This window comes from Lactuca saligna, chromosome 5 (genome assembly GCF_052625555.1).
Source record: "Lactuca saligna cultivar CGN05327 chromosome 5, ASM5262555v1, whole genome shotgun sequence".
Taxonomy (NCBI): domain Eukaryota; kingdom Viridiplantae; phylum Streptophyta; class Magnoliopsida; order Asterales; family Asteraceae; genus Lactuca; species Lactuca saligna.
Window position 1 is genome coordinate 162,778,953 of NC_136421.1, and position 12,412 is coordinate 162,791,364.

The 12,412-nt window shown below is 36.6% G+C and overlaps 1 protein-coding gene across 1 annotated transcript; it reads right to left on the bottom strand.

The window, feature by feature from the left end:
- Positions 1–7,378: 7,378 nt before the first annotated feature.
- LOC145045906 (uncharacterized) lies at positions 7,379–8,461 on the bottom strand. Its single transcript, XM_078994196.1, has 2 exons — positions 7,505–8,461; positions 7,379–7,420 (listed from the first exon to the last, which is right to left on the bottom strand). The coding sequence occupies exons 1-2, from the start codon at positions 8,459–8,461 to the stop codon at positions 7,379–7,381; spliced, it is 999 nt and encodes a 332-aa protein (XP_078850322.1).
- Between the last annotated feature and the right edge of the window lie 3,951 nt (positions 8,462–12,412).

A 12,412-nucleotide genomic window follows, 5' to 3' on the forward strand; every position in this document is an offset into this window, starting at 1 on the left:
GTATTTTTGAAGATTACCATACAGAAGTTGAAACTTGACAGTCATAACGAAACCATTTTATGATTATAATTGAATAAATTATAGTTTTTATCATAAACTAATATTCTGAATTTTCATTTTTACCCAAATTAGCAATCACCAAGAACATATGAACAACGAACCATCAAAATGACTGTGTGAATGTGTGAATTTAGGAGATCATATATAGGGTGAACGAAAATCATCAAAGAGATACATCAAGTATTTTAGCTCATAAATTAAAAGGAAAAAGACTATGCTAAATTCTCAAGATGACAAAATCGATCTCATCCCATGTAAACCCACCTTTTTGATCTTTAACAAAGAATCATAAGTGGATAAAAACTATCAATTATAAACTGAACGAGTCATAAAAAAAAAACTACAAACAAATAGTAAACATGGGTCAATAAGTAAAATCATAATCGGGAATGGAAAAAATACCACCTCCATAGTCACCACCATTTTCTAAAGAACATTTTCAATTTACACAAAAGACATAGAAAAAAAACTCCTTCATTCGCAAACACACCATGCCAATATGCTACACATAATGAATCAGACATTGATTATAAAGAAATGGGCAAGACATCACTTAAAAGGGATATATGATTGATAGTTGTGCAACTTGAAGCAAAAGGGTGTGTGACAACCAAACAATTAATTACAAATTCCAAATACACGGATGGTGATTCTCAACAACTTGAAGCAAAAGGGTGTGTGCAATTGTCTATTTAAATCATAGTTAATTCTAGTTAGCATCAAGTATTCAAAACACCAAAACCCCCCATTTTATTTTTATTGTTATTTTACAAGTATTTTTACAAAGAGATTTTTCATAGAGTTAGAAATTGAACCAATCTCCGTGGATTCGATCCCTTTACCACTATACACTATTTTAGTGTGTAACATTTAGGGTTATTATTTGTGTTGGCCTCGACAACCACCAGTTATGCCATGCTATGTTCAGTCAGTTTCCGGACTTCGGTCGGATGCAGGGGGCAAGGCCCCAGTTAGTCCGTACTTCGGTCCGATGCAGGGGACAAGGTCCCAGTCAGTTTCCGAACTTCGGTCTGATGCAGGTGGCAAGGCCCCAGTTAGTCCGGCCTTCGGTCCGATGCAGGGGACAAGGTCCTAGTCAGTTTCCGGACTTCGGTCCAATGCAGGGGGCAAGGCCCCAGTTAGTCCGGACCTCGGTCCGATGCAGTGGGCAAGGCCCAGTATGTGCTTTATATGTTATTGTATGATTTGTGGTAGTTTGGGGGAGCTCACTAAGCTTCGTGCTTACATTTTCAGTTTATGTTATGATTTATGATACGGTTTTTATGAATATGCTTTTAGTAATGTTTTAAAAATAAAATTTTAGTCGTGATTTTTGGGACGTTACATTAAACTTACTTGGCGATACAGATGCACAGAAAAACCGGTTTCACTATTCAAATCGGATCCAATCTGAAACCAGATTGGGTCAAAACTGGTTTTGACCAAACCGGATCGGATCAGATTTAACACTGGACTTTCAATCGGATTGTAATACTATATTCCAAATAAGATTTGATACTGGATCATAAACCGTATTTTCTAAAAATCGGATCCAAATCTGCCCAAAAATCCGCTAAAAACCCACTAAAATCGGTTTAGTCCGGTTTCAAATCAGATTAGAATCAGATTCGGATTTTGGTTGGAATCGGATCGGATTTTGACTGGGACCGAATCGGATTTTTGATGACGTAAGCAAAACCGGATCGGATTCGGATTTGGATCCGGATCGGATTCAGGTTTTGTGCATCTCTACTTGGAGAGCGAAAGCCTTCAAGATCTAGGTTTAAGGAAACATGCGGTGTTGTTGAGTGCATCATAGACATCTCTTTGGCTTTTTCACAGTCGACCAAAAAAATTACATCATTAATGGTGATGCTTGTCTTAGCCATGTTGGTGGCCAGAACTATTTTCCTGATATCGTCTTTAGGCTATCAAATATTAATTTCTATCAAAGATTTGGTGATCCTCTCTGATGTATTTTACTAAAGAGAATGAATGCAAAAAAAAAATCTAGGGGTTCGTTTTCTGATGTAGAAAATTGTGATTTATAGAAATCACTGGTGACTCAATAAAAGAGAGAGAGAGAGAGAGAGAAAGCGAGAGAGAGAGAGAGAGAGAGAGAGAGAGAGAATACCCAAAAATGAACATCCAACGCTACCATCTTATCCATTGATTCCATCTTTTCCAATTTTATTCCCAAAAACAAAAATGGACATCCAACAATCAATCACCAGACAAACCCATGTCTCAATCACACTCGCAAACCACCTCCTCTCCAAGAAATCCCCAAACTCCAACACTCTATTTTCTCCCCTTCCCATCCATGTCGTCCTCAGCCTAGTTGCTGCCGGTTCTAATGACCAAACACTCGATCAGTTGCTATCTTTTCTCAAAACAAAATCCATCGACAACTGCAGCTCGTGTCCTTGATCTTCGCTGATGGTAGCCAAAGTAGTGGCCCTTGTTTATCTTTCGCAAATGACATTTAGGTTAAGCAAACCCTATCTCTTAAGGCTTCTTTCAAATAGGTGGTGGACAATGGCATAATGGTGGGTGAAGGAGGAAGAGAAGGTGAGAAATGGATTGGTATCGTGTTTTTCTTTATAGAGAGAGAGAAAAAAGAGAGAGAGAGACATTAGGTTTGACTCTATAAAATCAAGAAACATGCCTATGTGGTAAAGGGGTAACAGGGTTACACCTTCATTTTGTCAAATGTGACTAAATCAACCCGACAAAAAATAATTTGTTCCCTCAAAAGGCACGTAAAAAACTCTAAAGACCGAAAGAGTAAAATTGAAATACATAGTAGGCTGTTGGGTCATTTTCCCTTTGACAAAAATGTAGATATAGTCCTCGTGACTATTATATTTTTAATATATTTTTTGAAGTATTTTTTATTGTTAAATATAGAAAATTTCCTCACTCTTTGTGTTGTGTGTGTGTGTGTGTGTTTGATCCCGGATACATGCAACATAGAAATTATAGAATTTTAATGATTGTTTGGATCTAATTATAGTAGAATAAAAAAGAAATGTGATGATTTTGTAACATCCCAAATATACACGCCAACAATTTCATTTTTAAATACGTTATTATAAAACCATTAGTATAAATAAAAATCCATAATATCATGTCATGTCAAAACCAAAGTAAAAATAATCAAAACATGTTATCATAAAACAATATCATAGTATAATCCCCAAGATCTCATGTACATAACACCATAGTGTGATGCGCTGCAATCGAGCCGACTTCTTTCCTTTGAAAATGAGGTTCCCGAAACCAAAAGTGAAAACTATAAGCACGAAGCTTAGTGAGTTCCCCCATCATACAACATAACGTACAATCATAAAGCATACATACTGTCAGGTAATTATGGGTGCCCGACCTACCCGCTCCGGCTATTTTGGGGTGCCGACCTACCCATGTCAAGCCATTCTGGGGTGCTGCATACCCGCATCAAGCCATTCTGGGGTGCTGACCTACCCATGTCAAGCCATTCTGAGGTGCTGACCTACCCATCGGTCCTGAAAATGGAACTCTAGGGACTATTTCACCCCATACTATTACCACATAATATCATATCACATATCATAATCTGTCTAGCATAGCTGGGTACTAAACTACCTCTTCGGCCCTATCGACCGGTAACCGAGGACTATTCCCCCTACTAACACTATCACATAACACAATTACACATAAAACATATAAGGTAGTAGCAAACCTAGATGGTTATCACAAAGACAATCATCTATCATACAACTCCTACTAGTGGGTCGACATTGTGGCCTTAGACCCACTTCTACAGGAAGTTAACTCAGCTCACACTACTGAAGTCCCGTAGACTCAACCCCACACTACTAAAGTCCCACGTACTCAACCTTAACTGCTGGATGACAAATTCCCAAACTGTCAATATCAAAACATCACCTAATTAATAATTAGGTTCCAACACATAACCATAAATACATACTTGGGGTAAATACTACTTTACCCCTAACTTAGCTTTATTCAAGCCCAAGGCCCAATCCAAAGGCCCAAAAGTCAACTATGAGTCAAAGCCCAACACATGGCCCAATTTTCCAAATTGGGCCCAAACCTTTACAAGGTCTTACCATAAGGCCCAACCATTTATTCCAATCCAACCTTTGACATTCTAATGCTCCAATATCATATAGTCATTAAGGCCCAACTATGGCCTAATTTTCCAAATTGGGCCCAACTCTTCATATGGGTCTTACCTCAAAGCCCATTAATTGTTCTAATCCATTTCCTTGATCTTGGATGGCCCATTAATAATCCAATCATCAAGACCCAATAAAAGGACCAACAATAAACCCAAGTGAAGTTAGGGTTTCACATAAAATGACAATTGGGGTTAAGTGTTTCTCACTTAACCCATTAAGGACTTAACCCACTAAGGACTTAACCCACTAAGGACTTAATCTACTAAGGACTTAATCCACTAAGTCCAATATTGCTTAGATTAATTTCTACCAATGATTATTATTTAATATAAAGTTATTAAATAATTTTCATGTGTGTCCCGATAAATTCTCAAAATTAGCATTTTATTGGCATTAGGACTTTCCAACCCAAATACTAGCCCATTTATCAATTTGTTGGGCTTTTAGATCAACTAGGGCTTAATTGGGCCTATTAGGCGCACTAGAATATCATTAAGCCTAATAGGGTTTCTTAGGTCCATTAAGCCTCATTGGGCCCATTAGGGTTTATTAGCTCCTTTATCCAAACATCCAGACGAGTCATAATCCAACAAGGCACACTACCACCCGACATGGTGGCTGGTGGTGGCAGGAGGCGGCAGCCACCACCCTATGGTGGTGGTTTTAGTTTTCTTTTCATTAATCCATTTCTAATTACATTTTACAAGGCTAAATCTCAAGTAAACACACACCCACTCACAAGATAAACACACACATGGCGGTAGCCACCACCGGCAATTCTCGGTCTTCCAGCTACACCAAACACACATCCACTCACTTCAGGTTACACTATACACTCCAGCCACCCACCTGGTGACTCAAGGTTGCGGCAGAGGCACCGAAAAACGACAACAACAGCGTTGACGGCGGCAACCGCCATGGTTGGCCGCCATAGCGGCTATTCACGGGTTTCACTGGCCAAATGAGCCTTCACAATCAAGCAGCAACAACAGCCAACCCCCAAGCTTGCGACCCACGAGCTGAAGCACACCAAAGTAACTTCTTTAGGTTGGCGGATGACGACTGGAACTAAGCGACGGCGATGGTTATGACTACATGTCGCACCGGAGATCCAAGAAGAAAGAATGAAGTGAGCAACAGTAGCAACAGCGACAAAGGAGGGCGTTCGTTCCACCTTCGTCTTCTTTAAGGAGGGAAGCAGCGGCAACAGCCCCGGATCATTCCAGGCCTTGCATCGTCAGTTCACAACTTATCCCCGGTGAGCAATGATTCTTCATTATCTGCTAATTACTTTTCCGGCAACGAGATTGTAGTGGCGGTGATCGAACTCGACTAGGCGGCAGCCAGTGATGGGAGATACAAGGTTGGCGGCTATATACACAACTAGGGTTAGGGTTACACAGTGGGTTATGTACCCATCACCAATCTAACTTATTTCCATAATGTCATAACTAGTCCCTGCTGAATGAATTCTTTCCAAATATGATCCAAAATTTACCATTCGAACCCTGCCTCCTGAATCCTTTACAAATGAAGTTCGAATTTTACCTTTTTAACCCCAGCCAACCAAAAACCCTTCAACTTAAGTCCTCAAAGTTACCATGCAACCCCTCCTCTATAATTATTTTCAATAAGGTCCATAATTAACTCTTTAGCCCCTGTTTTCATAAATCCTTTCATATTAGGTCTAAAACTTACCAACCATCCCCCCTATCTTCTAAAATATTTACAAAATAAATCTCATATTTATACTTTGACCCTCGAATAATCCAACTCATGGCGTTTGGCTTCCCAAAATCAATACCTTGCTATATAATTAAAATTTTAGGGCTACAATTCATTCAGTAATTTCGTCTATTTATTTATGAAATAAATAGGGTGTGACGGATTTGGTGAAGGAATACCAAGTGAAAAGTATGGAAAATTTATATGATAGTGGAGATTATATGGGATAAGAATTAGATTCCACAATTGAATAGGTTGTGATGAAAATTTATCCTGGAAGAGTATGTGCCAAATATAAGGTTCCTTGGTTTTGAAATATTATGAGCTTGATCATTATTTAGAGGAAGGGGTTAAGCCCGAATCTTAAGACATTAATATTTTGGTGTGGTCGAAGCTATAGGCAATAATGTATCCCCAATTTAAAGCAATAACCGAGGATATATTGGCCATTTATGTGCTTACCGTTGCTTCTGAATCCTCATTTAGTGCAAGTGCATATAGACAATTCCACATCTAAGTCAACTTAATTCAAACACAATAAAAGCTCTAACGTGTTCACAAAGTTGGTTGTAGTAAATTGTTAACAAAAGGTATTCATTTGTTTTCTTATTATTATTTCTAATGTTTTTAATTTATTAATAACTATTTTTGCTCTATTTAGATGAAGGTGTGTCTTTTACCTCATATAAAAATCCAAGTATTTTTGAAGATTACGATACAGAAGTTGAAACTTGACAATCATAACGTAACCATTTTTACAATTATAATTGAATAAATTATAGTTTTTATCATGAACGAATATTCTGAATTTTCATTTTTACCCAAATTAACAATCACCAAGAACATATGAACAACGAACCATCAAAATGACTGTGTGAATGTTTGAATTTAGGAGATCATATATAGGGTGAACGAAACTCATCAAAGAGATACATCAAGTAATTTAGCTCATAATTTAAAAGGAAAAAGACTACGCTAAATTCTCAAGATGACAAAATCGATCTCATCCAATGTAAACCCACCTTTTTGATCTTTAACAAATAATCATAACCGGATAAAAACTATCAATTATAAACTGAACGAGTCATTAAAAAAACTACACACAAATAGTAAACATAGGTCAATAAGTAAAATCATAATCGGGAATGGAAAAAATACCACCACCATAGTCACCATCATTTTCTCAAGAACATTTTCAATTTACACACACACACAAAAAACAAAAAAAAAAAAAAAAAAAAAAAAAAAAAAAAAAAAAAAAACTCCTTCGTACGCAAACACACCATGCCAATATGCTACACATAATGAATAGACATCGATTATAAAGAAAAGGGCAAGACATCACATAAAAGGGATATATGATTGATAGAACTTGCAAAGCAAAAGGGTGTGTGGCAACCAAACAATTAATTGCAAATTCCAAATACACGGATGGTGATTCTCAACATCTGAAAATATAAAAAAAACAAAAACAAGAGTGCTAAAAACCTGCCTATTTCCTTTTATCAGTAACGTCATGACTGAGGGTCAACCAACGACTCCCGTATAATAGCAGGAATAGGCCCGGTGTCGATATTATAAAATTCATATTCATCTCTTGTCTCTTCAAACGGCAGCCATTTCATTTTGCCAAAATCCACTTCATGAACATTGTACGAATCTCTGAAATAGGTTTCCATCAGAGTCAGATTTTCACCCAAACTTACAAACTTCGGTTTCAAGAAGTTTTGGTTCAGAAAATCCTTGGTTTCAAGCAACCTCAGTTTGGGCTTTGGATTGAGTCTCATTTCACTTAAATGTCCTACTTCCCAAGAATAATGATCAATAGAGTGTAAGGTATATATCTTCCCCTTGAAAGCATGTATATCAAAGATGTTGGAACTGGAAGACACATGATTCCATTTTCCTTCACCCGCTATAGAAAACCATATTTGACAAGTGCATCTCTTTGAGATAAAAAACACCCATTTACATGCTGAAGATGAGAAAACAAGGATAGCACTAACTCTTGATTCACCGCTATAGACATACGTGGGGACACGAGGGAAATGAAGCTCATGTCCTGTGATAGGATTCACAAGCAAAAAGTCCCTGGTTTCCGACCCATACAAGATAAAGTAACCACATATTAATCCAACATAGATCCTTCTTTTAGAATGGGGAATTATAGATTTGAATTTTCTTCCTCCAAATTCCTCTAGGCAGTACTCTTTCTCATTACCACGTGTAGATATCCGCATTAACATGGGTGGTTTGGATGCCATAATCCTTTTCTTGTTAGAGAGTGAGACTGACCTCCATGACTTGCAAACACTACTAAATGCAAGAAAATCAACAACTCCAAGTTGCATCATAACTAATAGAAGCATATCATGGTTAAGATCTGACCAAGGTGCTGCTGCATTACTGTTGTCACAAGTCTTGATCATGTTACTGCTTGATGCATCATCATGATTCTTGTTTCTAGTCATAATACTTGTATTAGCCATTCCTACACTTGCCACAGTAAAATAAACATTTCAGAACATGGTAATTAAAAAGTCCACATAACGTATACAACTTACAAGAGTTGCACACATATATACAAGTACTTATTGTATTAAAAGAACGTCGGGACAAAATACTAAGCTAAGATACCTATTTCATGAATGCATTGTTGAGATAAGTACATGTCAAATTTTAACTAGAAAAACCCAAACTATAAGAAAAATATAAAAAAAATAATAACATATAAATAAATAACCTAATATAATGCAAACATAAAAGCTAACAAATCAGCATCATATAAAACTAAATTTTACCAATTCCAAGTTTATAAGTAAAGAGGACACAACTGCTCTCAAATATGTATATGAACAATTTGCAGATAAAAAAATTTTAGGGTTTGGTAGAGGAAATTGAAAGTAGAGTACTGATAATAAAGATTATGGCTCTGCCGCACTGGTCACGAGTTAATACGAGAAAAAGGATATGTATGCATTAACATCTATATTCTCTCAAATCACGTATAAACACACACGCACAAAATCTTCATGTACAAATAATTTACCTGATCGTGTATGAATGTTGTGCCGAGGGAGAGTGATTGAATAATTAACAGGAGACTGGTTCAATCAGGATTGGCACGTCTTGGGGGTTTATTATAGATCCAGATTATTTGTGTAAAAAGTAAAAACTGAAAACCCCTGCAGAGTTTCCTAAGTTGCCGAGTATACCAAAGAAAAAATTATAAAAAATAAATTATGGAAACTACCAAAATAGCAACCGAGAGGGAATACATAGTTTACTAAAGATCGCCTACTTTTTCGGTCCAAACTTATACTTTGGGGTTTTGTATAATTTTTATTTTTAATTTTTATTACAAAACCGTGGTATGCTCTTGCTAAGCTAGGGTTTTTAGAAAGTAGATTTTTCAAAACCTACCATTTTAAACCCAAAAAATATGGTTTTGTATTGTTGTTTTGTTTTTTTATATTTTTTATAGTTAACTAGTATTTGGTATAAGTTGACAACTATGTTGGTTTCAACTACTATATCATACATATTTTTACTAGTACATATATATATATATATATATATATATATATATATATATATATATATATATATATATATATATATATATATATATGGCCACAAGGATATCAATAATGTTTTATTATGGTATGGAATTTACATGACCATCACAATCACTGAATTTGTTTATTTGGAGAAAACTAAGATAGATATTCCCGATGAATAAAAAGATAGGTTGTCATATCAACACCATGTGTAACTGTATTATTGTGTTATTGTTGATGATTATGATATTAGAAAGTTTATTAATGTAATCAATATCGTTGGAGGTAAATTTGTGTCTATGCATGTCGTCGTGTATGTGGTGGTTGAAGAAGGTGATGGGGCTAAAGAAGTCGTGGATAGAGGAAAAACATCTACATCTAATGTATTCAGTAGAAAAGAGAGCAACAACCCAATATGTAATTTTATAACTCCACATATACATTAATATCATAGTGTTGTTGAAAATGTAAATATTGTGCCACAACCGATTATGCACGTGGAACCGTTGAATTATAGTATATCTGTGATGATGCTCTTAATACATATCTTAGTGATGTATGTGCACATGGTTAATTTGACCAAAACCACAAGGCATGGTTAATCGATTCGGTAATGAAACCGGGTTTCAAAAAATTCAGTTTCTGAATGGTGGTGAACTACAAGGAGATGGGGATTTTGTGGATTGTGATAAGTTAGATATATTATACCTAGGGAGTAATTCTAACGGATAAGAATCAGATGATGAGCCTAAACTTATGATTTCAGATACCATGTTTCAAGGTATGAACCCAATGCCTTCGTTTCTTGTCAATGATGATGCCGATATTCCTTAGAGGTTAGACATAAGTCACAAGATCAAGGTTGTAGACATGTTGATTCGAGATTCACATCGATTGGTCGGTTCACAAGATTGGGTAGTGTAAGGTGTGAGAGTGTTCTTGTGTTTCTCCGGTTCTTTAGTTTAAGTGAGTTTCTCACTATGCAACATATCCAATTATATATCATTTTCATGATAGGATAGAGGTGTTGTTAAGGTGCAAGTAATCTACTTGACTAGGATAACTCCTCGTTATGTATATGTAGTTAGAACACTTGGTGTTTAGTATGCTAGAGTTGTCATGTTTTGCCTGATGGTCGTACGATACTGCTAGGAGTTATGCTTGGTTAGGGTTACTGGGAAAGGCCGGTCATCAATATTATGTATGATTGACCAATGAAGGACTTAATTGAGATGTGGTCAATGGTAGGGTAACTAGGGAAGGCTAGTTGCCAAGAATATGTAATGTGCTAGTATATATTGTGTGTTTATGTTACATGATTAGGTGGAAAGGATTTTGGTTCTATGTAGTTTAAGTTGAATAATCTGAGAACCCTTGGTCAAATGTTTTCTATCGTTGTTCTTGTTTGTTTGTTCAATATCGGGTGGATCATCTCTTTGACTATATATCTGATCTCTGAGTCTATATGACTTTTTGTAATATATGAAAGACCAGGATTCGGCTCATGTCAATTGCATGAAAGACCATGGCATTTGTATGAAAACACCATGGCAGGAAGACCTTTGGAGGACCAAGGAAAATTGTAATAGTCCGTGGAAGGTATTATTGTGCTCGTATGAAAACACCATGGCAGGGAAACCATTGGAGGACCATTGCATGCATGTGACGGGTTCAGTGGAGTGTTGCGAAGTAGCATGGGAGTCTTGAAATAGTCCTTGGAATAGGTATGTATAGGTGTGGAAGGTATTATTGTGCTCGTACTACTCAAACCACATGATCCATACTTGGGCCAAGGGTGTTTCATGAATACCAGGAAACTTGTAGGTGGGTATACCTTATGTGACTGTTCACAGTGCATTGATTTTTATGTGTTCCCATTATCTTTCAGATTCAAGATGGAGACCTTTCGTGTTAGGGATGAAAGTTTGGGTGAGAGGGATGTATTCGATGTCATAGCTGCAGAGATTTCCTGGTTTGACTAAGTCTATCAAGATGAGTTGATTTCTATGATGGATGAGCACCTTAGGGTTCGTCAGGTTGATTTGGAGGCCGTTCGACTCAGGGCTCGTGAGGTTACGTTCAGGGATTTTGACGGTTGTGGTGCTCTTCATTTCTTTAGGAGGATGGAGCCTATCATCAATATACTTTGGATTATAGGTGTGGAGAGTGTCATTCGTGCTAGCATTTGTTCGATGGAGGCCAAGGTCAGAATTGTTGAATGCCTTCTACATGAAGGAGTTAGGGACCGGTAGTGCAACGTTGTGCATGGCCTAGAACTAGATACGGTCGATTCCATGTCATGGAAGGATTTTATCACCATATTCAAGAGAGATTTTATATCGAGGATTGAGGTTCAGAAATTGGCCTAAGAGTTTTAACACTTAAGCAGACTAGGGAGTCGATGCTAAGATCACCTCCAAGTTTAGAGAGAGTGTGTTGTTTTGTCCTCAGTATGCGGCTTCATAGGAGAAGAGGTTGGATCGCTACCTTGACATGGTAAGAATGGTGATCCGGGAGCACATGAGTATCTCGAGTCATAAGACTATTTCCAGTTTGCGATGATACAGTTGAAAACTCTATATATTTACATAAGGAATGTTTTTTATTTAGGGTTAATATCAATGGGATTGTTCAATGTTACTTTAGTATATACTATTAAGTTTCTCATTTGTTTTACGAAACAACAATGATTCACCATGTATTAAGTACAACATGTTTATACAATTTAAGATAACCAAACTTTTGGAAACATTTTTATTGTATATTTGATAATAGAATTTGAATGATTACATAGTTTAATAATAAAATTTTGAATGTTTTTGAATCATATCATACCGAATCTTATTATTCTGGATCATAACAATTTTTGGATAGTAACAT

What these genes read in the sequence shown, in the direction of transcription:
- LOC145045906 (XM_078994196.1), bottom strand. Translation starts at nt 8,461, where the DNA reads ATGGCTAATACAAGTATTATGACTAGAAACAAGAATCATGATGATGCA. An exon ending in CTATTATACGGGAGTCGTTG is followed by an intron (nt 7,421 to 7,504) that starts GTTGACCCTCAG and finishes TTATATTTTCAG; the next exon opens with ATGTTGAGAATCACCATCCG.